At 66.7% G+C, this 24,182-nt stretch overlaps 4 protein-coding genes across 4 annotated transcripts; 1 reads left to right on the top strand and 3 right to left on the bottom strand.

Annotated features, from left to right (window-relative positions):
• Positions 1 to 90: 90 nt before the first annotated feature.
• EMIHUDRAFT_194887 (hypothetical protein) lies at positions 91 to 2,144 on the bottom strand (the record flags this gene model as incomplete). The annotated part of the gene is made up of 5 exons (XM_005794517.1): positions 91 to 152; positions 316 to 868; positions 965 to 1,015; positions 1,107 to 1,166; positions 1,269 to 2,144. 5 exons carry the CDS (start codon positions 2,142 to 2,144, stop codon positions 91 to 93), a joined length of 1,602 nt encoding a protein of 533 aa, XP_005794574.1.
• A 1,983-nt stretch (positions 2,145 to 4,127) lies between these two features.
• EMIHUDRAFT_447603 (hypothetical protein) lies at positions 4,128 to 6,176 on the bottom strand (the record flags this gene model as incomplete). Its single annotated transcript, XM_005794516.1, has 8 exons — positions 6,048 to 6,176; positions 5,870 to 5,972; positions 5,521 to 5,794; positions 5,333 to 5,450; positions 5,087 to 5,129; positions 4,803 to 4,860; positions 4,490 to 4,635; positions 4,128 to 4,373 (listed from the first exon to the last, which is right to left on the bottom strand). Exons 1-8 carry the CDS (start codon positions 6,134 to 6,136, stop codon positions 4,128 to 4,130), a joined length of 1,077 nt encoding a protein of 358 aa, XP_005794573.1. The 5' UTR covers positions 6,137 to 6,176.
• Positions 6,177 to 10,051: 3,875 nt separating this feature from the next.
• EMIHUDRAFT_461104 (hypothetical protein) lies at positions 10,052 to 12,909 on the top strand. The gene is made up of 3 exons (XM_005794515.1): positions 10,052 to 10,121; positions 10,326 to 10,706; positions 10,861 to 12,909. Exons 1-3 carry the CDS (start codon positions 10,080 to 10,082, stop codon positions 12,724 to 12,726), a joined length of 2,289 nt encoding a protein of 762 aa, XP_005794572.1. The 5' UTR covers positions 10,052 to 10,079; the 3' UTR covers positions 12,727 to 12,909.
• Positions 12,910 to 20,589: 7,680 nt separating this feature from the next.
• Positions 20,590 to 21,384, bottom strand: EMIHUDRAFT_431960 (hypothetical protein). The gene has a single exon (XM_005794514.1). The coding sequence runs from the start codon at positions 21,371 to 21,373 to the stop codon at positions 20,687 to 20,689; it is 687 nt and encodes a 228-aa protein (XP_005794571.1). The 5' UTR covers positions 21,374 to 21,384; the 3' UTR covers positions 20,590 to 20,686.
• Positions 21,385 to 24,182: the final 2,798 nt, after the last annotated feature.

Here is a 24,182-nt window from a genome sequence, read left to right as displayed (position 1 = left end):
GACGCGCCGTCCGCGCGCCTCTCGGCGCTAGAGCGCAGAGCGCAGGCGCTAGAGCGCAGGCGCTAGAGCGCAGGCGCTAGAGCGCAGGCGCTAGGCACTCGCCTGAGGCGCGGCCGCCTCTTGCGCGAAGAGCGTTGCGACGAAGGGCTCGCCTGGGGCGAGGGAGGGAGGCGGCAGGGTGAGAGTTGAGGTGGCGTCGCGGAGCCGCCGCGGCGGGGCCGCTCGCTTGAGGTGCGGAGGAGGACGAGGAGGTCCTCCGAGAAGGGCGCCTACTCCTCACGGGAGGCTGTGAACGGCGCCTCGTCAGAGGCGGACGAGGAAGGAGGCGGGTCCGGGCCTTGTTCTTGTTTAAGAAGCCACTGGCCTGGTATTTTACGCTGCCGGCGTAGTGGGCGACGCGGAAGGCGGAGCCCTCGGGCTGCAGCACGGAGAGGCGCGAGTGCTCCTTGTTCGCCGCGTGCAGCTTGGCGACGAAGGACTCGTCCGTCCCCTTGGGGAAGACGCACTCCTCGTTGAGGAGGGCAAACAGGCCGCTGTGCGGCGCCGAGAAGAGGGCGATGGTCGAGACGTTCGAGACCGCCTCGGCGTCGAACTGCGGCGGCGGCACGCCCTCGGCCTCGGCCTCGGCCTGCGCCGCGCTGAAGATGATCGAATTGAAGATGGCCTGCAGATGCTCGTTGCTGAAGTTGATCAGGAGCTGCTCGAGCGAGTTGGACTCGAAGTCCTCAAAGCCGAAGATGTCGAGCAGCCCGACAAACGGCCCCGCGCCGCTCCCTCCTCCGCCCTCGCCGCCGCCGTCCGAGCCGGCAACCTGCGGCGAGTCGTTGATGGCTGCGACGAGCCGGTCGAAGAGTCGGCTGTACAGCGCCTACCGCGACAACACACGCACGCTCCGAGCCGTGCCCAGAGCGAGAGCTCCGACCCGCTTCTCAGAAGTCGACGCCTTGGCGAGCCCATCTCGCACCTCTGCGGCGGCGGCGCACGTCTGAGGGGTCTGAATGAACTCCCCGCCCGCCTGAGGGAGGCTTCGGGGGAGGCTCGGTGGAGGGCGAGGCGAGGGTGGACTGCCTCCCACCGCCGCCCTCCTTGAGGCAGCGCGTGGTGACTGCCGAAGAGAGCGCCGTGTGCGAGACGCCGAGAAGCTGCGCGGCCGCCTGCTTCCACACCTGGAGGTGTGAAGAGACGCCGTTCACAGGTGGAGGTGTGAGGAGACCTCGCGCGGCCGCCTCGAGGGAGGCGGCGCTCTCTCCCTCGTCCACGCGCGCCACCTCCGTGCCGCCGTCCGCCGCCGCCGAAACGACCACATTCCCCAGCCTCAGCACCGCCGCCAGCACGCGCCACGCCTGCCACTGCGTCGCTCGCGGCGTGCCGAGCAACTCGAGCGCGGCGCCAATCTCGCTTAGCGCCGAGGCGTCGCGAGCAGCCTCGTCGGCGGCAGCCGGGCCGCCAACGGCGTCGGACGTCGCGATGTATGTGTACCCGTTCGGGGCGAGGCAGTCGAGCTGCAGCTCGGCGGCCTCCGTCGAGGAGAGGCCTGCGAGCAGGGCGTAGAAGACGTGGAAGCTGCGCTCGGCGGGCGCGACTCGCACGACCCTTGTCTGCTCGAGGAGGAAGGTCGAGAAGGAGGCGCCCTGCAAGCGCGCCGTCTTGTCGTACCGGAGCGTCAGGAATTTGCCGTACCGCGAGGAGTTGTCGTTCATCACGGTCCGCGCGTTGCCAAACGCCTCGAGCACGCAGCTGGTCTGGCTAAGCGCCTCGTGCAGCGCGCGCGTGTCAGCGGCGCCACCGCGGTTCGCGGCGTGCGCGAGGTACTGCAGCAGACGCCGGCAGGTCTCCGTCTTGCCAGCTCCAGATTCGCCTGTAACCAGCACAGACTGCGACTGCGAGCTCAGCAGCCCGCTGAACGCCTCGGCTGCAACGGCAAAGGCGTGCGGCGGCGGCGGCGGCCCTCCGTTTCCCACGCGACAGTACTCGTCGAGCACGGCAGTCGAGTACAGCCCGAGCTCCTCGTATGGGTTGATGCTTATGAGCATCGAGTTGACGCGCGTGTAGATGCGGCGGCGGCTGTAGCGATCCTCGAGGATGCTGGCCACCGCGGCGTCATCGAGACTGTTGAGCGTGGCGAGGTCGTCCGTCTCCGGCATTGTGTGGGTCGGCCCGACAGGAACGGCCTGGGGCGAGGCCCTGATGGGCCGACCAGGGGGCGGCGGGAGAGGGGGGGAGGGGAGAGGGTAAGCTGTGAGTCCTCGGTAGGCCGACTCTCCCAAATTCCCTGCCAACAAACAGACAGAGGGGGGGGTGGGGGAGGGCATTGCCGTGGAAAAGAAGAAAAATCGCCCGGCCGAAACAAGTTCTCTTTATTTACAAACCTGGCACTAAAAAGACTAAAACAGCCCTGGGAGGGATGGGAGGACGGCACACGCCGCCACCACACCTCTGAGGGGGCGCGGGGGCCCCCGGAGGCACCGTGCGCCGCGCAGCAGTGCGGAAACGGGGCTCTGGCTCTACTAGTCTCAACAAACACATACTAGCACCGACTTCCCGATTAAGGACGGTTAAGTAGAGGGCAGATTTGGAAAGATCTCGAGGAGCACACACAGATAGACCCTCCAACCATCAGAAAACTCCGACCTGATCGGTCGTACTGACCGCCGACAGATCACTCCAGACAGCAGACAGGCCGACGTCTGCACGCGGCCGGCCGGGCGAGAGGCTTGACACGATCCGACCCTGCGACCCTGACGCTGCTGCTCTAGCTATCAGACATGCACTGCTGACTGCTGCCACAATGTGCGATCTGTGTCGATTCCGCATGTGGTACAGGACCCCTCGATCGTCTCGCCCTCCCTCACTGGTGTGTTCACATAGCTTAGCGAGTAACTCGGAGTAAAGGCCGGCGCTGCTCGCCGCGACAATGGCCGCGACCACAACTGCGAGGACGGCGACAGCCCTTCGAGTTCGCGCGGATTTCGTGAACTCCGAACTCGAACGAACGCAGCCACCGCGCCGGCTGTGGAAGGCGCGAACTGCGAAAACGAACGAACGTTGGCGGCAGGAAAAAAGACGCTGTCCATCGCCAAAAGTTCTCGTAGCGCCGCCCCTCACGAGTACTCTGATGCTCCGGCCTCCGGGCCGACCTGAATCGGTCGACGGTCCGCCTGCCTCCTCGTGTCCCGCACCGACCACCGTTCTTACTTACCCATCCATAAACCCACTTTGACCTCACTGTACACTGAAAAGCGGATGCTTCAATCCTGAATCCTCACAGATTTTAGAGGATTAGCATTCTTGGCGCGCTGCGGACCCCCTGGGTGCTGCGTGCTGGGCCTGGGGGAGCCCTGCAATCGTATCGCTATCCGCGCCTATCTGACTATCGGAGTGGGGGCTGACCCGATAGAAACTTAGAAGTTTTATGCGATTGCGCGTTCGATAGGACGTCCGTGTCCATCTCGGTTTCCTATATTCGACGTCCTGCTCATATGCGTTTCCGGGTTCACACGTGCCACGATTCGTTTCCACTTTCCTGTGTTCCGTTGGGGTCTCGTGGGCTCTGGCTGTTCCAGAGTTCCACCGAGCACCGTCCCTGAGCCCTGACGCGAAATCTTTGCGCTCTCCTTTTTACATTATACAACAAAAATAGATTATAAGAATTGAACTATTGACAAGATATGAATCCATTCAATGAATTGCAAGACTTCAGCAAGATGCAAGGACGTCTTACAGTACAGTACGATGGTGTTTTAGCGAGCGGGTGGGGAACTGGGATCGATCGAGAGAGAGGGAGGGAGGGAGGGGGGGGGGGGAGAGAGAGAGAGAGAGAGAGAGAGAGAGAGAGAGAGAGAGAGAGAGAGAGAGAGAGAGAGGGAGGTCGAGACTCACAACGCGAGAGAGAGGGAGAGACGGAGAGAGCACAGGGGCTCCGGCGGTCCGACGTGTGTGACGGCTCGCGACATGCCACACATGGCCACATGCAAAGCGTGCTCGACACGAGTGGTGCAGTCGCCCGCCCAGTCAGGCACGGCACGAAAGCGCGTGCGCGAGAACCGCACGGGTGGATAGGCGGGTTGTTCGGATGGCGGAGAGGGTCAAGCGGAGCCGGGCGTCTCCGCGCGCCGCAGCCAGAGCGCTCAGCCCCATCGCACCACGGCAGACCCCCAGGAGAGGCCGGCGCCAAACCCCGCCATGGCGATGACGTCGCCCTTCTTCACCTTGCCGGCGCGGACGGCCGCGTCGAGCGCGAGCGGGATGGAGCCCGCCGAGGTGTTTCCGTACTCGTCGAGGTTGTTGATCACCTTGCTCATCGGGATCTTGAGCTTCTTCGCCACCGTCTCCATGATGCGGATGTTGGCCTGGTGCAGTAGCAGCCAGTCCACCTACGCGGTCGCGCCACGCCCGTCTCACGCGAGCCGCGCGGCCTCGCGCTACTCCGCCACGCGCAGCTCGCCTCGTCGGCAGTGACGCCCGCGTTCTCGAGCGCCTCCCCCACCACCTCGGGCACGCGCGAGGTTGCAAACTTGTACACCTCCTTGCCGACCATCGAGATGGGCGCGTACGTCCCCGTGGTGACGGACGCGACCGACGCGAGCGGCCGCTCTGCACCGGCGTACCCGAGGCAGAGGTCGGGCCGTCCGGCGCCTGCGGGGCAGGGGGCGGGTGGGTGGGGGTGGGGTGGGGTGGGGGGAGACGGGGCGGGGGCGGAGGCTGCGGGAGAGGGCGGAGGCAGTGTGGGCGGAGGGTCGGTGCCAGTGCCGAGGTCTGGCCTGGGGGGCGGGCGAGTGCGGCGTGCTATATATAGAGAGAGCCGTTCGAGTGCAGCGCGAAGCCGAGCACGCCTTCCTCTCCCTCGCCGTCGACGGCGGCCTGGGGGGGCGGACGGGCGGAGGGAGAGGGGTCGAGGCGGGAGGGCGACGGGAGAGGGCGCCGTAGGGGCGGAGGCTCGCCAGTGACACGGCTGCACGCGGGCGGAGGGGGCGGAGGGGCGGAGGGGCGGAGGGGCGGAGGGGCGGAGGAGAGGAGGGGCGGAGGAGAGGAGAAGAGAAGGGGCGGAGGAGAGGAGGAGAGAAGGGGCGGAGGGGCGAGGCCTCGCCTGCAGCACGACTGCACCGGCGCCGTCGCCAAACAAGACGCACCTTTCGGGCCAGGTGGAGGCGTCGGGCGAGGTGAAGGGTGCAGCTCCACTCCCCCCCCCCCCTCTCTCTCTCTGTGTGTGTGCGGGGGGGGGGGGGGGACTCCGAGCTCCCTCCCTCCCTCCCTCCCTCCCTCCCTCCCTCCCTCCCTCCCATCCCCTCCCTCCCTCCCATCCCTCCCCTCCCCTCCCTCCCCCGCAGCGCACGTGTTGCGATCGCTCCAGTCCACCCAGCGGGAGAGAGCGTCGGCGCCGATGACGAGCGCCGTCTTATACGCGCCAGTGTGCAGGAACTGCGACGCGGTGGTGACGCCGAAGAGGAAACCTGCGACGGCGGGCGGCGGCGGCGTCGGGAGAAAGAGCGGCCGCCTCCCTCGCCCGCGCAGCGCGGCTGCCGGAGCACGCAGCGGTGAGGTCGAAGGCGACGGCGCCGGTGGCGCCAACCTCGCGCGCGACGTGCGCGGCGTCGCCAAACAGGTCGTCCGGGCTCGAGGTCGCCAGCACCACCAGCTCCACCGAGGCCGCGTCCACGCCGCTGCTCTCGAGCGCTTTTTGCGCCGCCCGCGCCGCGAGCGTGGAGAGGCCCTCGCCGGGCGCGAGCAGGTGGCGCTGCCGGATGCCCGTCCGCTGGGAGATCCAGTCGTCCGAAGTCTCGACCACAGACGAGAGCTGCGACGAGGCGGCGGGGAGCGCTCAGCTCCTGTGCGAGCCAGCGGGAGCGGGAAGAGGAGGCGGCGGGCTCACCTGCTCGTTGGTCACGACGGTGTCCGGCGCAGCCGAGCCGATGCCAACGAGACGCGAGCGGAGCGCACCGCGGTGAGCCTCGACAGCGCGTGGCGCCGCGCTCCTGAGATCCAGGGGTGGCGCACTCGGTGGGTTTCCGCGGTCTTCTGTCGGTTTCTCTGCACCGGCGGCCGGAAACCTGCTCCTCTGGACGCGTGCCGTGCTCGCAGGCACGGCGCCGAGCTGCTGAGACAGTCCGACCGCGCTTGCGATTAGCAGAAGCCGCATCGCTGTCGTTACTGCGGTCACACGCCTGTTCCGATCCTCGTGCACCTCAGGGGTGCCCTCTCGGAAGAATTCTTTCAACAGCCTCTCACAGCACACTGGCACGACAAGGGCGCGGACTGGCGCGGACTTCTCTGCGGACGAATTTTGCGGCGTCTGCACGGGACTAAATCCCTGTATTAAAATCCCTGTGTGGTGGCGGCGTGCCGTCCTCCCATCCCTCCCTTGGCTGTCTATTTTCTTTCTTTCTGGGCACGCACGGGACTGGCGCGCACTGGCGCTAACACAGGTAAAGAAAGAAAGAAAGAACACAGGGAATCCAAGGGAGGGAGGGATGGGAGGACTAACACAGGTACACAGAAGAATTGCCGCTCACCTCAGCAACACCTCTTTCTTTTCGCCCTTAAACTCTTTCTTTGCCCTGGGTGTGAGGACTGAGGTTACCAACCAATCGCACTCCAAGACCAAGTAAGTGCTCCAAGAAAGAGCCGGGTTGCGCCGTGACCCGTGAGGCCGAGGTCGCGAAATAAAGAGGGCCGATCCGTGCGAAAGCGGCTTGTTTTTCGGCGCTGCTTTCTTTTTGCCTGCATCCTATCTTTCAGGGGCGGCGTGGCTCCGCGCTAAGCGCAAGAAAGCTGATGGCAGCAGAAGAGGCCGCGAACGCTGAGCCCGTCCCAACGGTGCGCGCCACCGGCGGCGACGCCACACACACACGGCCTTCTGCTGCGCGTGTGCGTGCCTCGGGACGGGGCTGCGGCGGCAGCCAAGCACAGAGGGCAGAGGCGGTCTCAGCGCCTGCGCCGGGAGCGCTGCACGCAGAACCGATGGTGTTCTGCTGCTTTTGCGTTCCGCGTGACTCCAACCCCCGCCTGTCCCGGCGGTAGGATGCCGGGCCCGTCGAGGAGAAGCCCAAGGACGAGAAGCCAAAGGAGATCAAGAAGGTCAGCAAGCCAGACGACCCTCTCAAATGGACTGCTCTGGCGCTGGCCCTAGAATTCCTAACGCAGGCAAGCAAAGCACCGGAGCCGGCCCGCCTATATGCGACGCAGTCGTGAGAACGGCAATGCACTCACGTTGGAGCTCCGCGTGCACAATGCCGCTCTCCGCATCTGGACTGCTCCGCGTGCAAGCTCTTTCAACGTTTGCCGCGCCTACGAGCGCCGTAACTAGCCCTCCTGGCCATCCAGCTCGCCGCGACCCTTGTGCCGGATCGCCTCCACCGTCGCCGTCACAAGAGACGCCTGGTCGGGGGGGGGGAGGGGGGGTCGCCCTCGCCGGCGCCACCTGCACGTGCACCGCGGCCGCCCTGTCACAGGCGACCACTGCTGTGCCATGTCGCGGGGGCGAGTTCCTAATGGTTGGCCGTGAGGCCCGAGGTTTGCGGGGACCGGGGGTCCCGCGCCGGCGCCGCCGCCAACGGGGGCCGCCGCGCCATAGAGCGGCGCCCCGGTGCCCCTACCGGCATTGCACGCGTCCGCGCTCAGAGGCGCTAGCTGCACGTCCGCGAGAGACCGGTTGACTCGCCCGCTGGAGGTGTGGTTCACGGGGCTTGCGTCGGGGTCCCCATCGTCCGGAGAGCTCGCCGACGGCGAGAGAGATGCCCCACGAGGGGTCGCGGTGGCGTCCATCGCCAGGCTCCCTAGCTCAACCGACGACCCTCGTGCCTCGGGATCGACGGCCGATCGTCATCGGGGCGGCGCGCGCTGGCTGGTGGGCCAGCGGCGCCGCCGCGTGCAGCCGTGAACTCGGCGGCGGCCGGGCGCGGAGGCCGAGTTGTGCCTGAAGCGCCTCCTTCTCCTTGCGCATCTTGTCCATCTTGTTGAGTCTCTCCACCGTCGCTCGCACATCGGCCAGTTCGGCCAGGATGGCAGCATGCACTTGCGGCGAGACGCTCGCGTGGCCCTGCTCGCCCCCTCGCGGCGCCTCGGGCCGCGGCCCGTGGGGCGTCCCGCCGGGGAAGGCGGTGTGTAGTGGCCCGTCATGGCCTTGGTGTTGGTGCTCTCTGGCAGAGCCTTCGGCTCTGCGCACATATCGTCACCCGCAGCCACAGGCGGGAGGTTCGGCCCGCCATGGCGCGGCTCGTGCCGGCGCGCGGCCCAGCCAACGCCGGGGGCTCCAGGTGGGGGTTGGGGTCAACTACCGGAGGAGGCGAGAGACGAGCTGGCTCGGCCTCTGCGAGTGGAGTCGGGACACACGAACTCGCCGGGGGCAGATCCGTCGCGGCGGCACAGCCGGACCATCGTGAACTACGACAAGGAGGGCCGCGACCCCCCGAGCTCGACGAGGAGCCGGTGGAGGGGGGGGGCGAGCCGAGTACGATAGAGAGACCGCGGATGCGGGCGCGACTCGTCGACCAAGGAGAGCCGGCCCGACCCCCCGGGGAGGGGAGGCGACACGACCCAACGCCACCGCCCTCGCCCGGGGAGTCGGGCACGGGATCGCCGGAGGCGGAGTCAACAGGATCAGGCAGAGAAGACGAGACGGCGACGGGGCCGCGGCCGAAGAAGCATAAGAGGGGAAGGCGGGCTCCGCAGCCGCTGCCCGACCAGCGGAAAGCGAGCCGAGGGGAGGACCGGGAGGATAGGAGAGCCCCAGAGGCCAGAGGGGTGACGTCGAGTGGGGATGTACGTCGTGTGCGTGTCTGGCTGGGGTGTCCATTATAGCTCCGAGTAGAGGGGGGGTGCTCCGCAGCTAGGGGAAACCCAAAGCGCAGACCAACCCTCGGAGACCCGTGTTTACTTTACGGCCCTTTCCCTGCGAACGCGCACCCCCCAGGGCTAGGGCTCTCTAGCCCGCAACCCGATGCCGATCATCTGGCCTGAGGGAGGGTGTAGCTAGGGGTGTGTAGAGGATGTAGAGTGTAGAGCGCTGTAGAGATGTAGAGATGTAGAGTGCTCTGGAGCGCTGTAGAGCTGTAGAGCTCTACATCCGCCGCGTGACGAGGCGGGTGCGTTGTAGAGCGATGTAGAGGCGCTCTACAACGTGAAATCTCTACAACAAACTCTACATCGTAAGCGGCGAACGAGGCACGGTCGCTCTCCGACATGAGGCGCGTTGCACTTGCCAGTGCTGCCCTGGCGTTCTGTCTGCCCGCCCAATGGGTGGCAGGTGCCTCTGCTGCTGTGGCATGCCTCACGGCTGCGACTGGCCGGCGCCTCGGCGCGTCAGCTCGGCTCGGCGTAGCGATAGTGGCCAGCGCAACTCGCCTGGACTCAACGCTCAGCCAGGAGCTCCCGCACGCGCTGGCGCGAGTCATGGCGCATGCAACGCGCAGCAATGCCCGCCTCGCCTCGCGCAAATGCGATCGTCCTCGCAGCCGACAGTCCACCGCCTGCTAACGAAGCACAGCGACGAATGCGGCACCGGCGACGCATGGCAGGCTGGTCATGACGCAGTTATAGGGTGTTGTGTGCCGTCAGAGTGACTCTCTGTGTGTCAGGGATAGTCAGGGCCGTCCATCAGAGCTCCAGTAAGCTCGGAGACACCCCATTAGTGCGACTCGACCTCTTTGAGTCACTGCCTTCCCGGCGGTTTGGCTGTAGAGCCTCTACAACCAACTCTACAGCAAAATCGCGCTCTACATCGCTCTACATCGGACTCACATCGTCACGCGCCGGATGTAGAGCTCTACAGCTCTACAGCGCTCTACAGCTCTACAGCTCTACAGCTCTACAGCGCTCTACACTCTACATCCTCTACACCCTCCCTCAGACTCTTTCTTTCTTTGCCCTGGGTGTGAGGACTGAGGTTACCAACCAATCGCACTCCAAGACCAAGTAAGTGCTCCAAGAAAGAGCCGGGTTGCGCCGTGACCCGTGAGGCCGAGGTCGCGAAATAAAGAGGGCCGATCCGTGCGAAAGCGGCTTGTTTTTTGGCGCTGCTTTCTTTTTGCCTGCATCCTATCTTTCAGGGGCGGCGTGGCTCCGCGCTAAGCGCAAGAAAGCTGATGGCAGCAGAAGAGGCCGCGAACGCTGAGCCCGTCCCAACGGTGCGCGCCACCGGCGGCGACGCCACACACACACGGCCTTCTGCTGCGCGTGTGCGTGCCTCGGGACGGGGCTGCGGCGGCAGCCAAGCACAGAGGGCAGAGGCGGTCTCAGCGCCTGCGCCGGGAGCGCTGCACGCAGAACCGATGGTGTTCTGCTGCTTTTGCGTTCCGCGTGACTCCAACCCCCGCCTGTCCCGGCGGTAGGATGCCGGGCCCGTCGAGGAGAAGCCCAAGGACGAGAAGCCAAAGGAGATCAAGAAGGTCAGCAAGCCAGACGACGCTCTGCTGAAGCAGCGTCTGCAGGAGCAGGACGACAAGCTCGTGGACAAGCAGGCGCGGCTGGAGCAGATCAAGGCGACGGTGGACACGCGCAACCAGCCGACCGAGAACGCCGAGTTCACGGCCGCTCGCAGCAAGTTCAACGTGGTCCGCGCCGAATCGCGCCGGCTGCTGCAAGAGAAGCGGTCCATCTATGACCAGATCTCCTCGGCGGACGAGCTCAAGAAGCAGCAGCAGGACCTGACCCAGCGGCTAAAGGCGGAGCTGCAGTTCTTCTCCGTCGAGGACATCGAGCGGAAGATCAAGGTGCGGAGCGCGCGCGGAGGGACACCACTCCCCCACAGGGCGGCGGCGGCTCGGCGGCCGCCGGCCGGACGCAGCCAGCGGCCACTCTCGCTCGGGCCACGCCTCGGCGGCGGCGCGCGGCGCACGCGCCGACACCCGTGGCCTCGCCTCACAGGCGCTGGAGATGCAGCAGCAGACCACCTCCACCTCGGTCAAGGAGGACAAGAAGATCATCGAGGACATCAAGCGGCTCGCCGCAAACAAGCCAATGATCAAGCAGTTCGACGAGGCGCAGGAGTCGCTGCGCGGGGTCAAGGAGCACCACAACGAGCTGTACACCCAGCTCAAGGCCAAGAACGCCGAGCTCAACTCCTCCAAGGAGGAGGAGGAGAAGTGGCGCGCCGAGATGGACGCGGCCAAGGCGAAGGAGGACGCAAAGCGCTCCGACCTGCCCGCCCTCTACAAGGAGCGCGACCAGCTGCGCAAGGAGATCGGCGAGATCCGCGACGAGGCGCGGCGGAGGGCCCCGCACCCGCACCCCCGCCGCGCGTCTATCCTCGACCGGCTCCTCCTCTCCTCCCTCTCCCCCGGCCCTCGCCCCGCCCTCGCCCCGGCCCTCGCCGCCCTCGGACCGCCCTCGCCCTCGCCCCGCCCTCGCCCCCGGCGGCGTCCCTCCCTCGGTCCGCACCCGGTCGGGCCGCCACCCACCGCAGTTTCGTCTTCGACCATCGCCGCCCGCGCGCAGGTGCGCCGCATCCGCGACGAGCACAACGAGCAGCGCAAGGAGTGGTTCGCCTACACCAAGGCGATCCGCGAGCAAAAGCAAAAGGAGTGGGAGGCGCGCAACGCGGCGCGCGAGGCGGAGCGGGAGGCGTGGCGCCTGGCTAAGGAGGAGGAGGAGGCGAAGCGCGACCCGTGGGAGGAGGAGAAGTACCTCTGCGAGCAGCTCATCAGCTATGTCGAGAAGTACCTGCCCAAGGCCGCGGTCGAGGTGGAGGCCAAGAAGGAGGTCTCGCCTGAGGAGGCGCCAAAGGGCACCAAGGTGCTCAAGCGCGACGACGACGACGACTACCTCGCCGCGCTCAAGTCGAAGAAGGGCAAGCGGAAGGGCGGCACGGCCGGCCCGGGCGGCGGCGCGGCGGCGCCGCACAAGCCGAAGCCGACCAAGCTCAGCCACTCGGTCGACTCGCTCGCCTCGTTCGCAAAGCTGGGCTTCACCGCGCCGGCCTCGTCGGACGACTGCCCCGCACTGCACACGGAGCTGCTCGCCAAGCGCGAGTGGCTCAAGACGGCGCCGCCCAAGAAGAAGAAGGAGAAGAAGGAGGAGAAGGCGGAGGAGAAGGAGGAGAAGGAGGAGGAGAAGGAGGAGGAGGCGGCCGAGGGGGCCTCGGCGTCGGGGGAGGCGCCGGCCTTTGACGAGGCGGCGGACCTGAAGAAGAAGCAGGAGGACCTGGCGCGCAAGGCCAAGGAGGCGGCCGCGGTGGAGGAGGAGCGCGTGCGGAAGATGCAGGAGCTCGAGGCGTCGGGCAAGAAGGCGGCGGGCGGCCTGCACAAGTTTGACGCCTCGGAGGTGGACGTGCACGGCGGGGACGCGACGGCCGACGACCTGATGGACGCGTTTGGCTTTGGCGACGTGGGCGAGGGCGGCGGCGACGAGGAGGAGGCGCCTGGGCCGGCGCCCGCAGCGGCGGAAGCGGCTGCCAACGGGTCGTCGGAGCTGGTCACGATCCAGGCGACCTCGGAGAGCACCGTGAAGGTTGGTCTCCACCTCGGGGGGGAGGCGGCGGGCGAGGCGCCCGCCGCCGGTGCGGCGGCGCCGGCCTTTGACGAGGCGGCGGACCTGAAGAAGAAGCAGGAGGACCTGGCGCGCAAGGCCAAGGAGGCGGCCGCGGTGGAGGAGGAGCGCGTGCGGAAGATGCAGGAGCTCGAGGCGTCGGGCAAGAAGGCGGCGGGCGGCCTGCACAAGTTTGACGCCTCGGAGGTGGACGTGCACGGCGGGGATGCGACGGCCGACGACCTGATGGAGGCGTTCGGCTTCTGAGCAGCCCTCGAAACGCTGCACCCCGCCTAGCTCGTCACACCCCACCCGCCGCCGCCGCTGTGCGTCAGACGGCAGCTCAGAGAGCGTATGCGCCGTCGGGGTGTTTTGTTTTTGGAGCGCTTGGAGCACTTTGCTTGTTCCTCTCTTGCTTTTATCATCCTTTCAGATGAGTTATCTCGCGCACCATGTGCGGTGTGCTGTGCGCGGTATGCAGCACATGCCCAGGCTGGTTTGCACTTTTTGGTCTTTGCAGCATGCAGTTCATGCAGGCGCGCCGCCGCAGCGGGGGGCCTCTAGAGGCCACGCTCTCGCGACGCTCCATCCACCCTCCACCGGTCCACGCACCACGCTCCGGCTCGACGTGGCTATAGGGTGCCCACACATAGCGGGCGGGGAGGCTGCCCTAAAAGGATGGCAGCCATCGGCATCGCGTAAAGGAAAGGCGCGCGGGCGAGGCCATCGACCGCGTCCCGTCGCCCCCGTTTGCCACGTTCCTGTCACTTGGCTGTCTCCACACTCCAGACTCTTGATGTCTACGTGGATTACGAACCGCCGAAATTCGCACAATGTGGTCCCACGCCCGCCACATGAGTCATGACGCCCACCGCCGCCGCGTTGGTCGGCGCGCGCGCCGACGCCGACCATCACCACCGACCGACGGCTTGCACGGCCGTGCGGTGAGCAAAAATTTGGATCGCTGCGCGCCTGCCGGGTGCTCTGCGACGTCTGGACGCTCGCCAGAAACGCCAGGAAGCTTGCCTTCCACCCCTGGGCCCGAGGGCGAACGGCAGTGGTCGCTGGTCGGCTGCAGCCTCTGCGACGCTCCGATCGGCTCCTCGACCTCATCGCCTGCGACGAGCCAGCATGGCTCGTCGCTCGACGGCAGCCTGCTCAGTATGCTCTCGGCATTCTGTACAGCCTCGCCAGGCTCTCTGAGACGGCCTGCAGGGCCGGCGCGGACCGCCTCGGGCGCGATGGCCCTCCTCAGTACCTACCTGCGGCTACCTCTTCGATGCCTGTCGGCTCTCCAATCTCGTCGCCGGCGGCAGGCCCGCATGGCGCGCTGCTCGATGGCAGCCTGCTCAGTACGCCTTGGACAGTGACTTCTGCCTCCTGCTCTTACTGCAGCCGCCTCCGGGGCCGGCGCCGGCCGCCTCGCTTCGCCAGTGCTGTCTACGCCTGCGACACGCGTGTCGGCTCGCCGCCCGCGTCGCCCGCGGCGGGCCCGCATGGCGCGCCGCTCGCCGGGAGCGTGCCCAGCAGGCTGTGCAGGGCAGTCTGCCTCACTCAGGGCGCCGCCGCCGCTGCGCGGGGCCGCCACCAGCGCCGTGAACACTGCCGCCGTGTACGTCACCATCGCCTCTCTTCGTCGCCGATCTCGCCGACGCCGCTCGCCGCTCGCCGCCGCCCTGCCCTGCCCCGCCCAGCCCTCGCACAAACAAACCAACACACACACACACACACACACACACACACACACACACACACACACACACACACACACACACACACACACACACACACAACTCCTTGCCCCCGCGCCCTCCCGCCTCACGCCCTGCGCCTCACGCCGCGCGTCCCACGCACGCCCCGCGCCCCGCGCCCCCACGCCCCTCACCTCGCGCCTCACGCCTCCCTCCCCACCCTCTCAGGCATTTCTCCTCCCTGCTGCTCGCCGACTCCTCCTCCCCCCGCAAGCCCCCGCATGACCGACGACTACCCGTCCTTCGGCGACTCCTCCCTCTTCGGCGCCAACGCCTACTACCCGTTCGGCCCGGTGAGGGGCGGGAGCGCAGCCATTCCAATGGCTGGGAAAGTTTCTTGAACGGCCGTGCATGCGCCTGCATGCCGGCTTACTAAGCTCTAAGGAGGTCCCTCGCTCCCGCTCCTCTCTCGGAAGACGCGCGCCGGCCTGGGGGACTCGCTTGCGATCCCGCTCCAGCCAGAGGCCGCGTGAGGCGTGCGGGGACGCAAGTCCACCAACCTCGGCCATTCCAACGGCCAGACCGCTCGCTTAAGGCTGATTGGCTAGACGAGCGGTCTACCTCCACGGGGCTGCTGGCGTCCGCCTTCAGCCTCCCTGACCCGACGGGGACGCCATCACCCTCGCCCAGGGATCTACATGCTGTCTCAATGTCCGACAGGTTCGGCACCGGGCACCGCCTCGGTATACAAAATGCGCCTGCGGGCGACCTTCGGATCACCGAGCACACTCCACAGACGGAAATCCGGATTCCAACAGTGCCCGAAGTCGCGCGTGAACAGGAGTGCCGCGAAGAATGGCGATCCACTCGCTCTCGGTGCAGCTGCTGGCCCTCACTCCCCCGCCACTACGCACCGACACGCTCCGCCCTGGCGTGCTGCTGCGGCTCGGCGGGTTTGGCGCGACCGCGGGGCCGCTGGTTGACGCCGTCCACAACCAGGCGCTACTGCGGTATGATGTGCTACCCGTGTCGCTGCCGCTGCCGCTGGGCGAGGCGCGGACGAGCCTGCTCATCCCGCCGCTCCTGGCTCTCACCTACGCGGTCCTCGGTGGCGCGCTTCCCGCCGCTGCTGAGCGTGTAGTTGGGACACGCCGGCTCAGCACGATGGCAGAGTACGCGCCGCCAGCACGAGCCGCCGCCGCTGTCGCGTCGACTGTGGCCATCATCAAGCTATCAGAAATACTGCAGCTCTCGGCGCTCGCTCCCAGCTCCTCTCTTGCGCTGCTGGCCATCGCCTGCACGATCCAGTGGGCAGCGCTCGATGGCACACTCGCCTCTGCAGTGCTGGTGCGCTAGCCCACGCAGCAGCTCTCTATTCCCCCCCCCCCCCCCCGGCCTGCGTGACCTGCTCCCGGCACCCAGGCGCTGCTTGTCGGCCTTGTCGGCCCTCTCGCCGAGCTGCCGTTCATCTTTGCGGGGGCGTGGCACTACCTTCCCGAGGCGGCAGACTACGTCCCGCTCGGTCTCGACCCCTCGTGGGCCGCGCTCTCGTCCATCACCGGGCCGTGCTATTGCGCAGTCACGCTCGACTCCATCGCGCTCGGCCGCTGCTTCGCTGCTTTTGCTGCAGACGAGCGATCATTAGGTCCGGCGGCGGCCGCGGAGGGCGATATGTTGGACAGGTGAGTAAATGCAAGTCTTAACCCCTAAACGGCTACCGAAACGGGGTGCCCGGAAGGGCGATATCACGGCGGCCTAACTGTGCCTCCGTGCGCTCGCCACATACCCCCTGCTGCCCGAGGGTCGTGTTAGCACTTTATTGGGCACATACAGAGGCGGTGGGAAGCCACCACGTTCCCTTTAAATTTTCCGCCACAGAGCTCCGGAGCGCGCTCTGCAGACTGCACGAGCTCCTGGAGGACGCGGTTTCGTCTTTCGATCCCAGACGGTCGTCGCACGTCGGCGCCCCAGTGAGGTCCGCCGTCATAGGTGTAGCACGCTACTAGACACACTGCCTCCAAGTTGAGCGGTGGAAAATTGTGACGAAGCCACGCACCGAAGCGCCGGCGTCCCTGTGGCAATCTGCCACCGACAGCAACACACGCCTTTGATCACCGGCTGCTTGCGCTCCGCATACTCTCCAGAAGCTGTTGGTTGTGTGGCTGGTGCTACTTCTATCAGCCTTCCTCATGCACAATGTTGCCGTTGAGCTACGAGGCTGCAACCCGTCGTCATTTGAGTTTGCTGCCAGCCACACACAGCGCGTCCCTGCTGCACGAATGGTTGGACAGGTGTGAACAACACCTCGTGGGGGCGGCACCGCAGGCGTCCATTGAGGGGTCCAGGTGATAGCCCTGGGCGGGCAATCCATACGCCTAGTTGGACTTCAGATCGCCCGATCGCGTCCCGGTGAACTGACGTCGGATTTGTGACGCCGCCGCACCGCGCCGCGGCCAGGGGCCCTCCGGAGGCCGAGGATGGCCGTGACGGACCGGGACGAGCTCTGGGAGGTAAAGTGTCAGCGTATATATTGTAGAGGCTGACCATGTGCACAATATCTCTCAGTCTAGCTAAGCCAGGGGAGGCTATTCTGGGCGTCCACACGGCTTGCACAGGTGACCCTCGCGACAAAGCGAGCGCGTCCGGCAGAGCGACTGAAGAATCGAAGACAGAGTCACAAATCCCGCTTGTTGTGCATGTTTTGAGGTCGGACAGTGCTGCTGTCTTCTCCACGCAGCAGCCGACGCCACCAGGCCTCGGTAGCTGAGCAGCAGGAGCCTCCTCGCTGCTGGCAGAGTTGCGCCTCTGTTTGCCGCCGCTAAGAGATCGTTGTTGCGGGAATCCAGGGAATCTAAAGGAATCTAGAATCTGTGGGTCCGAGATTCGATCTGGGACCTGAGCCGCTCGGGACCAGCTGCACATGACCCGGGGCCACTACCATGTCGCAGACGACTGCTGGATCGGCCGTCGCTCCGACCAGCCGTCCTGCAAAGGATTTTACAAAGGAATAAAATAACAATGAGTTCCTTTACATATGTAAAGGAACGCCGCACTCACGGACTCCATACCCGAAAGAAAGAGAAGGGAGCTCGCGGGAGAGGTGACGAGTGAACTACAGGTAGTGGGGAAGGCAGCCTCGATTGCCATACAGACATGGGTGCGAAACAACGACAAGACCAAGGCACGGGCAGAGGAACGAGAGAAGAATATAGGGTGGATAAAGCGCCTGTTCACGGCATGGAGGGTGAGCCACACCGAACGTACCGAGCGAAGAGCCGAACGGAAGGAGGACGGGGAAGATGACTCCGAGGAGGACGAACCAGTGGAAATTCAGTTGTCAGATGTCACGATGCATCCGAAGGGGACCCCAGCGCCGGCATCATCCGTAGAGGCACGAGTGTTCGAAGAGAGAGTGGACCTGAGCAACAACATGACCTGCAGGCAAATGATCGGAGTGGGAGTCAGAAATGTGGTCCTTGCGCGAGGGGAGCTCGATAGACTCGAGGGGCCAGGATATGCAGCAAGGAGGGCGGAGCTGCGCCGAAAGGCGAAAGAAGCCGAGAGAACAAGGGAACGGCAGGCGGCGGCGGCGCAGGACGAGGCAGAAGAGAATGACGCGACAGAGGAGGAAGTGACAAGGGAGAGAACGACGAGAGTGGGACGGCCGCGAGGTGGCATGAAGGTTGCAGCGAGAATCGGCGAGAGACTGCGAAAAGAGATAGGAAGAGGCAGACTCCCTAGGGTGGGCGACGGCTAGCGCATCACACTCCTCTCCTTAAAATCCCTGTGTGGTGGCGGCGTGCCGTCCTCCCATCCCTCCCTTGGGTTGTCTGTTTTCTTTCTTTCTTTTTAAGGAACGCCGTTTAGGGGTTAAGTGGTGATCGACGAGTTTTGAGACGCCCATGAACTAAATAAATAAATAAAACGGACACCTACTGTGAGATGGGGCCCCGCCCGCCGCCGTGCCCCGTTGTGGCGCCGCCGTGCGCGCGATGCCGCGATCTCGTTTTTGACTTTGTGTGCCGCGCAGAGGGGGTTCCGTCTTTTTTATCCATCGCGTCCGAGTCCCCGTGGGTGTGGTCGGCGAGTAGAGCCGGGGTCGTCCTCCCGATGGGGGACTAGCACTAGCCGTCTTCGGCGAAGCACCATCAAGCTCGAAGCTGCTGTACGGCCCCGGCATCGCCTCCCCTGGCTTAGCTAGAGTGAGAGATATTGTGCACACGATCTGTCTCTACAATCTACTCAATGACACTCCACCTCTCCCAGAGCTCGTCCGGGTCCGCCACGGCCATCCTTGGCCTCCGGAGTGCCCCCGGCCGCGGCGCGGTGCGGCGGCGTCACAAATCCGACCACAGAGCACCGGGACGCGGTCAGGCGATCTGAGGTCCAACTCGAGGTCCAACTAGGCGTATGCATTGCCCATCCAGGGCTATCACCTGGACCCATCAACAGGCGCCTGCGGCGCCGTGGTCACACCTGTGCAACCATTCGTGCAGCACAGTACATCCTCTTTTGCTGATCTCCGCAAAGTCCTGCTCCCTCCCTCGTCACCCCCTGCGCGTCTGCTCCACCTCCCCGTCGTCTACCCTGCGTCGTCTGGTGGCGGGTCCTCCATAGTCGGTTGAGGTCGCCGCCCTCCTCGTGCCTCTTCCCAACGTTCCCTCGGCGGCCGATGCCGGTCCACTCCGACTCCGCCGTCCCCGGGTCTGCCCTGCTCTCGTCTGCGCTAGTTTCTGTTTCGTCATCACCGGTGTCCGTCCTCTTCTTTCTCCTCTTCTTGTATGCTTTGTACATCGCGTCGAATCCTTTTGGTCGTGTGAGCACCACCCTGAAGTCCGCCCAGCAGCTAAACCGCTCCCCAGGGCCCCTTGGAGTGTGAATGAAGGCTTCGTAGCCCTGCGGTCTACTGTGAAGACCCGCAGCGCACAGGGCTGGAGCGAAAAAAAGTGGTCCCGAGGGCATAATTCCCCCACAGCGCAGACGTTCACACTTCCACACCCACAGTGCCCGTCGTCACAAGACATGTCTTGTTGGTCCTAGTCCTGTCTGGACAGTCTTGTGTTTCTGCTCGATTTTATGTCGTTTCGCTCCATCACGCTCTCGTTCCCCTCGATGCTGGCGTTCGCCGCGCTCCATTGCCTCACGCGCGCGTCCTCTTTGCCGATGGCATCGTTAAAAAAGCAAGCGAGTGACCGCTCCCTAGAGTAAGTCGAGAAGGAGCATCATCAGTCTCACGACCCTTCACACACCGTCCGCACGGCGCACGGTGTAAATAAAAAATAAATAAAACGGTCAAACTCTGAGACGAGATGGGATTTAGGGACGTGTGTCCCCGCCCTGCACGATCTTGGTGTGAGGGATCTTCAATCCGTGTCCCCTCACCCCTCGTCACAACCCGACACGGAAGAGCGGCAAGAGTTGGGGCTGCGGCTACGGCTGCGGCTACGAGAGGGGCCGGGGTCGCGGGAGAGCGGCTGCGCCGCGTGGACGCGCCTACACCGCTCTTGCTCCGCTCGCCACCTCTCGCAAAGGTCCAAAGCCATAGCCACCACCTCCTCCGGCAAGTCCTTTCGCCGTATCTCGCCGTCCCTCCACGCCTGGAAGAGCTCGTCGTCATAGCCGTATTGCATCACAGCCTGTGCTGAACTGCGTCGTGTACGACCCCTGCCGTCCTATCCTGCGCCTCGTCGTGTACGACCCCTGCCGTCCTATCCTGCGCCTCAGCGTCGGAAAAGTCGAACTCGGAGTCATACTCGGAAGCAGGCACAGACGGCCGCGGTGATTTGGCAGGCGGCGAGGAGGGGGAGGGGGAGCGCGGCGGTGCGCGCTCGTGGCTCCCGTTGGTGCCAGAAGGGCCAGTGCCCAGCGCGCTCAGTCTGTTCTTGTTCACCTTGGGAGAGGGGGGTGGGGGTCCACCTCCCTTGGGTGCGGGCTGGCGGTCAGGCTTGCGCTTGACCGCCTTGCCCGGCGGCTTGCGGCCAGGGTTCCTCATGGTGAACCTGTCCGGCATGCCGCCCTTCCCAACCCTGGTCCACTCCTCGGGCGACTCGTTGGGCTGGGGTTGCTGCACCTGTTGGTGCTGCGGGTGTGCCTGCGGTGCTGCTGCCGGAGCTGCAGCGGCGGCAGGTGGTGCTGTGGGCGGTGCCGCGGCGGAGGTGGCAGCAGGCACAGGCTGCGGTGGGGCACTGCCCTCCTTGGCCTGCTGCCGCTCCCTGTCCCTCTCCCACTGGGACTGGGGCTGGACAATGAACTGCTTGCCCATGGGCGTCGGGTTGACGCTGAAGCTCCACCAGTTGCGCTCCACGGCGAGCTGCGAGAGGATGCGAATCATCGCCTCGTCTTGCGGCGCCACCGCCTCTCCTGTGGCTTGCGCGCACAGCAGGTTTTGAGCCTGGCCGCAACGGACGGGCCATCGCGAGCGTCGGCCATGGCCCCGTTTCGCCGTGTTTCGTAAGTCATGCGCACGGTTCACGAGACTGCGTCACCTCAGCATGTGTGCTGTGTTGTGGAAAGTAAACTTGCACACATCGCGAGTTTTACCTCGGGCTCCGGGCGGCGGCGCGCGCCGGCACTTGGAAGCTGGGCGGTGGGAGAGGGAGTTGGCCGGGCGAGGGCGGCGCGGTCGCCTGCGCCTGGCTGTGCAGCGCAGCCAGCCGACCGGCGAGAACCGACACCGGCGGCGTGGCGTCGCACGGGACCGGAGGCGCCACCGTGGCAGCCACGGAGGCCGCCGCCGTGGCCGCCACCTCCTCGCCCTCCTCGAGGTCGGGGAGGAGCACCCGGAGGAGCTCGCTGCCGCGCCGCGCCGTGACCGGAGCGGCCGCCGCGCGTCCCGAGGCCGGCCCCTCGCCTGTCCCCTCCCACGCCCACCGCTCGAGCGCCGCGCCGCCCGTGTCTGGCTCCTGCCGTGCGACGCAGACACCGACGCCGCCCTTGCCACCGCCCTTGCCGCCGCCCTTGCCGCCGCCCTTGCCGCCGCCGCCGCCAAACGGCGCGGGAGGCATGGCTCGCAGCGGCGTCAGGCGGCTTCCGCCAAGCGCCGGGAGGCAAGCTCGAGCCGCGTACACAGACACGAGCCCCGGCTCCACCGCGGCAGCCTCGTCGGCCAGCCAGCCGGCGAAGCGAGGCACGGCGGCGACGGCTCTTGCCACCCGCTCGACCAGCCCGTCCGGCGCCGCGTCCGAGGCGTGGAAGATGTCCGCCAGCGGCCCGCGCGCGTCCATCAGCGGCTGCAGCGGCCGCGGCAAGTACTCGACGGCTGCGGCGGGCAGCAGGCAGAGCGCAAACACGTCGGGGGAGAGCGGCGCGGTGGCGACGCTGGGCAGCTCGTACTCTGGCCTGGGGAGATGTGGGGAGACATGGGGAGTATGGGGAGATTGCGCTTGGCCTGGGGCGGCACGCATCGCCGAGTCGCTGCCGAGTCACTGCCGAGTCAGGGGGCGGTCAAGGCCAGGGCGGGTGCGGGGAAGGGCGGCACTTGTAAGGAGCGCCGAGCGCAGCCTCCCTCTCCTGCAGGTGGCTGGCGAGCTGGCGCGCGGTCGGCGCTCGGTGCGCCGAGTACGAGACGCCGAAGTCCGGGCACGAGCCGCCCAGGTACATGGCGGCGCACCAGGCGAGGCAGTGCAGGTAGCCCGCCGCGTCGCTCGACGCGCGCGGCGCCCTCACCCCGCCGCCGCCCTTGCGATTGCAGCCACTGCACACTCTGGCGATGGCGCCGCCATTCGGGGCGGCCGGCGTGTCGCACCCCGCCTCCTCCCGCGCCCCCTCCTCCGCCTCCTCCGCCTCCTCCGCCTCCTCCGCCTCCTCCGCCTCCTCCCCGTCGACGCCATGACCGCAAACCTCCTCCTCCTCGTCGTCGTCGTCGTCGTCGTCGTCGTCGTCGTCGTCGTCGTCGCAGCCCCCACCGCGCGCCTCGGCCGCAGTGCCGGCGACCAGGGCGACGAGGAGGCGAAGGTTGATGGAGACTCTCCGCGGCCCGGGCGAGAGGAGGTGCTGCCTGCGGGACATGTCGCGGACACGTCATGGACGTGTCTCGGCCATGTCCTGCCCGGGCGAGAGCGAGTGCGTCCCCCTCCACTGCGCGGACCGGAGGAGCGACACGAGTCGGCTCCACATGCGCGGCAGCTGCGCGCCTGTCGTCGACAGGCGCAGGGGCGGCTCGCTAGGCGAGGGCACCGGGCCCGGCGGACGGGGAGGCGGGGCAGGCGGGGGAGGCGGCGCCTCGCAGCTTTGGCAGGTAGTCGTTGCCCTGGAGGAAGGCGATGACGAGGAAGTCGAGCTGCAGCCCGCTCCCGAGCCACACGCCCGCAGGCGACCCCGCCAAGCAGCCTCCCGGACAAGCCGTGCGCACCTCCCCCGAAGCCGTCTCGCCGCCACCGCCGCCGCCGCCACGTCCGCCGCCGCCCCGCGCCCCTCGCCGCCCGCTCCTGCCGCCTTGCGGCTGCCCGTTCGGCCCGCCTGGGGGGGTGGGGCGTAGCGGCCTGGGGGGTGGGGTATAGCGGCCTGGGGGGTGGGGTATAGCGGCCTGGGGGGTGGGGCGTAGCGGCCTGGGGGGTGGGGCGTAGCGGCCTGGGGGGTGGGGTGTAGCGGCCTGGGGGGTGGGGTGTAGCGGCCTGGGGGGTGGGGTGTAGCGTGAAGGAGGAGCGCGAGCGCCGAGGGCGCGCCCGACTACCGACGCTTCGCCGCTGTCACTTCTCTCCCCTCTCGCTCGGCTGCCAGTGTCGACTCACCGACCCGCCGCTCGAGGACCTGCCGCTCGAGGCAGCTGCACAGCTCCTCGACCGAGAAGAGGCGGCGCGAGCCGTCGGCGTCCGTGGTGAGGACGTCGCAGCGGCTCCCCGCCGCCAGACCGAGCAGCAGCAAGTCCGCGTCCGGCCCGACCAGCAGGAAGGTGGGCCGAGCCCCACCGACCAGCCGCAGCTGGCAGTGGAGGTGCTGCAGCAGCTTGATCTCGCCCTCCCCGGCCACGTCCGCAGCAGACAGGTAGAAGAGAGGCGGCTTGGCGCCCCGAAAGAGGCCGCCCTCCCCCGCGAGCCGCGAGGCGGCGTACCAGTCCAGAGCCCGCCGCAGCCGCAGCATGAAGCCGGTGCCGGGAGTCACCTGCAGCGAGTCCGTCCCGCGGCGCCGCTTCTTCTTCACCGACGGCGGGAACGGGCGGCCCTCGCGCTCCGCAATCTCGGCGCGGCGAAGGTACTCCTTGGAGCCGACGACGGCAGCTTCGGCGTCGCGCCCAGCCTTGAGCACCCTCTCAATCCGCCGCTTCCGCTGCTCGAGGAGCTTGGCGAGCGGCCCCGGGCCGTCGAGCGCGATGAGCACCGACTCGCGAGCCGGGTAGGCACGCAGCACGGCGTCGATTTCGCACACGATGGCGCGGATCACCTCCCTCTCGCTGCTGCGGCTCCTGCACGCCCGGTGTACGATGCCGTTGGCGTCGAGCATCACGTGGTCGTATGGGCAGGGCGGCGGCGCTGGCCGGCTGAATTTTCCCTTGCCGCCCTGTGCCGCCGGCTGCATCACGCCGGGAAAGGAGGCCGCGATCCAAGTGTTGAGGCCCTTGACGCCCATCACGGCAATTACACGGCTGGGTTGGTTCGGTCGAGCGCGAGCAACCAGCAAAAGAAACCGTTTTCCTAGTCCTCGAGAATAGCGACTAGCACACCTCTGTCAAGAGTCCCCAGAAACCCGCGAGGAGTCACACAGTCCACCTGTGTGATGCACGCCCTGCGAGCGGGGCGGGGTGCGCACTGTGTTCGTGCGTCGCCCATCTCTACTGGAGGTGACTGCTCTATTTATTTATTTTATCCCTCACGAGCGCGTCGCGCAAACCGAGTGACGGCTGACGGCGGACGGCGGACGGCGGACGGCGGATGGCGGACGGCGGACGGCGGACGGCGGACGGCTGCGGCGAACGGCGACGGCTCGGCTCGCGAAGGTGCGACTGAGCCTGCCGCGCTCGGCCACTGCGGTGCGACGCATGATAGAGCATGCTGGGCGCCGCACAAGGCGCGGGGCGGCGGTGCTCACCGGCACTCG

Source organism: Emiliania huxleyi, assembly GCF_000372725.1.
Source record: "Emiliania huxleyi CCMP1516 unplaced genomic scaffold EMIHUscaffold_1, whole genome shotgun sequence".
NCBI classification, from domain to species: Eukaryota; Haptophyta; order Isochrysidales; family Noelaerhabdaceae; genus Emiliania; species Emiliania huxleyi.
The sequence above is the reverse complement of the archived record's forward strand: the minus strand, read 5'-3'. Positions and strand labels throughout refer to the sequence as shown.

Bases quoted from the DNA above. Each gene is read 5' to 3' on its own strand.
- EMIHUDRAFT_461104 (XM_005794515.1), top strand. From the start codon at position 10,080: ATGGCAGCAGAAGAGGCCGCGAACGCTGAGCCCGTCCCAACG. The intron at 10,122-10,325 runs GTGCGCGCCACC...TCCCGGCGGTAG, and splicing joins ACGCTGAGCCCGTCCCAACG to GATGCCGGGCCCGTCGAGGA. The intron at 10,707-10,860 runs GTGCGGAGCGCG...CTCGCCTCACAG, and splicing joins ACATCGAGCGGAAGATCAAG to GCGCTGGAGATGCAGCAGCA.
- EMIHUDRAFT_431960 (XM_005794514.1), bottom strand. From the start codon at position 21,373: ATGGACGCGCGCGGGCCGCTGGCGGACATCTTCCACGCCTCGGACGCG.